Below are 1,064 nucleotides of genomic sequence, written 5' to 3'. Positions count from 1 at the left end.
AGTTAACAACCGGTTCTCCCAAAGTGGTGCGAACTGGCTGAATCCCACCACTGCTAACAGGCCTCATTAACATATCAAAAATAGTTGAAGTTGATAAATATCATGTACGCATTTCCATAATTGTGTTATTCTTTTTAGACGGTTATTCATATGTAGGAGATAAGGAACTTTGCCATTCTTTCCAAGCCTGGCATACTCAAGTCAGGCTGGGCCTTTCTTATAGTAGAAGCGTGATTTGCTCAGTGAAGCTTTGAATGTGAGTATTTTTCACGTACATATATTTATCTCAAAATGTTTACATTAAAGATAGGTTACTGTCCACTGAAAGGAAAACAAATATGAAATTCAAGTTTGTCACATATGGTAGACATAACAAATTATTAGAAAGTTAGATTTTTTTTAGAAAAGTTGTTCCTCACTGATGCTCTTCATAGTTTGTTCAATAAACTTTATAAAAGGATCTCACAATATCAATATAAGGATCAGTCATACATCAGTACTGAAAGGGTAGTACTCAGGAAATTCATGGATTGAAAGATCAAACATGTTTTTATCTTCTTTGAATTGCATATATGATGAACATATGATATTCAATTAATTTGTAACTCTTCCTACTACTTCAATAATGCCAGAGATCTCTTCTTCAAGAGGTGTATTTAGCTCAATTGCTGCATTTTTTCCTTCTCCGTCAGATAGAAAGAATAATTTCCCAGATGGATGGGTCTTTTCAAGGCGTCCCACGAAACAGACTGGCTTTCCAATGTATTGCGACAATTGACTCACGCTGACACAAATGACCTTCTAATACATCGGCCATTTCAGAAGGAAATCCAGGTTCCCTCTTCGGCTTTTGGTCTTGGCGGGAAAAACCAGCCATTATTGAACCTCCAATAACATTACAGAGCAGCAACCTCCATTTAGGCACGTGATAGGTGGGCCAACGAGACACGTCGGGCACCTGTAATCTCTTTCCTAGTGGACCCTAGCACAGCCTTTGCCTTTCCCCACTGCTGTAAACTGACTTGACATCTTTATATGTTTCTATAATCCTTTTACAATTATCT

General features: G+C 37.5%; 1 protein-coding gene across 1 annotated transcript; it reads right to left on the bottom strand.

The window, feature by feature from the left end:
- Positions 1-486: 486 nt before the first annotated feature.
- On the bottom strand, positions 487-864 carry RPA3 (replication protein A3). Its single transcript, XM_070935636.1, is given in 2 exon segments — positions 487-796; positions 798-864. Coding segments are annotated over 2 exon segments (330 nt in total). The 5' UTR covers positions 818-864.
- Positions 865-1,064: the final 200 nt, after the last annotated feature.

The sequence above is a fragment of the Pituophis catenifer genome, unplaced genomic scaffold (assembly GCF_029215685.1).
Source record: "Pituophis catenifer annectens isolate HBS135680 unplaced genomic scaffold, rPitCat1.0.hap2 SCAF_2, whole genome shotgun sequence".
NCBI classification, from domain to species: Eukaryota; Metazoa; Chordata; class Lepidosauria; order Squamata; family Colubridae; genus Pituophis; species Pituophis catenifer.
Note: the sequence above shows the minus strand (reverse complement) of the source record. Positions and strands in the feature narration are given on the sequence as shown.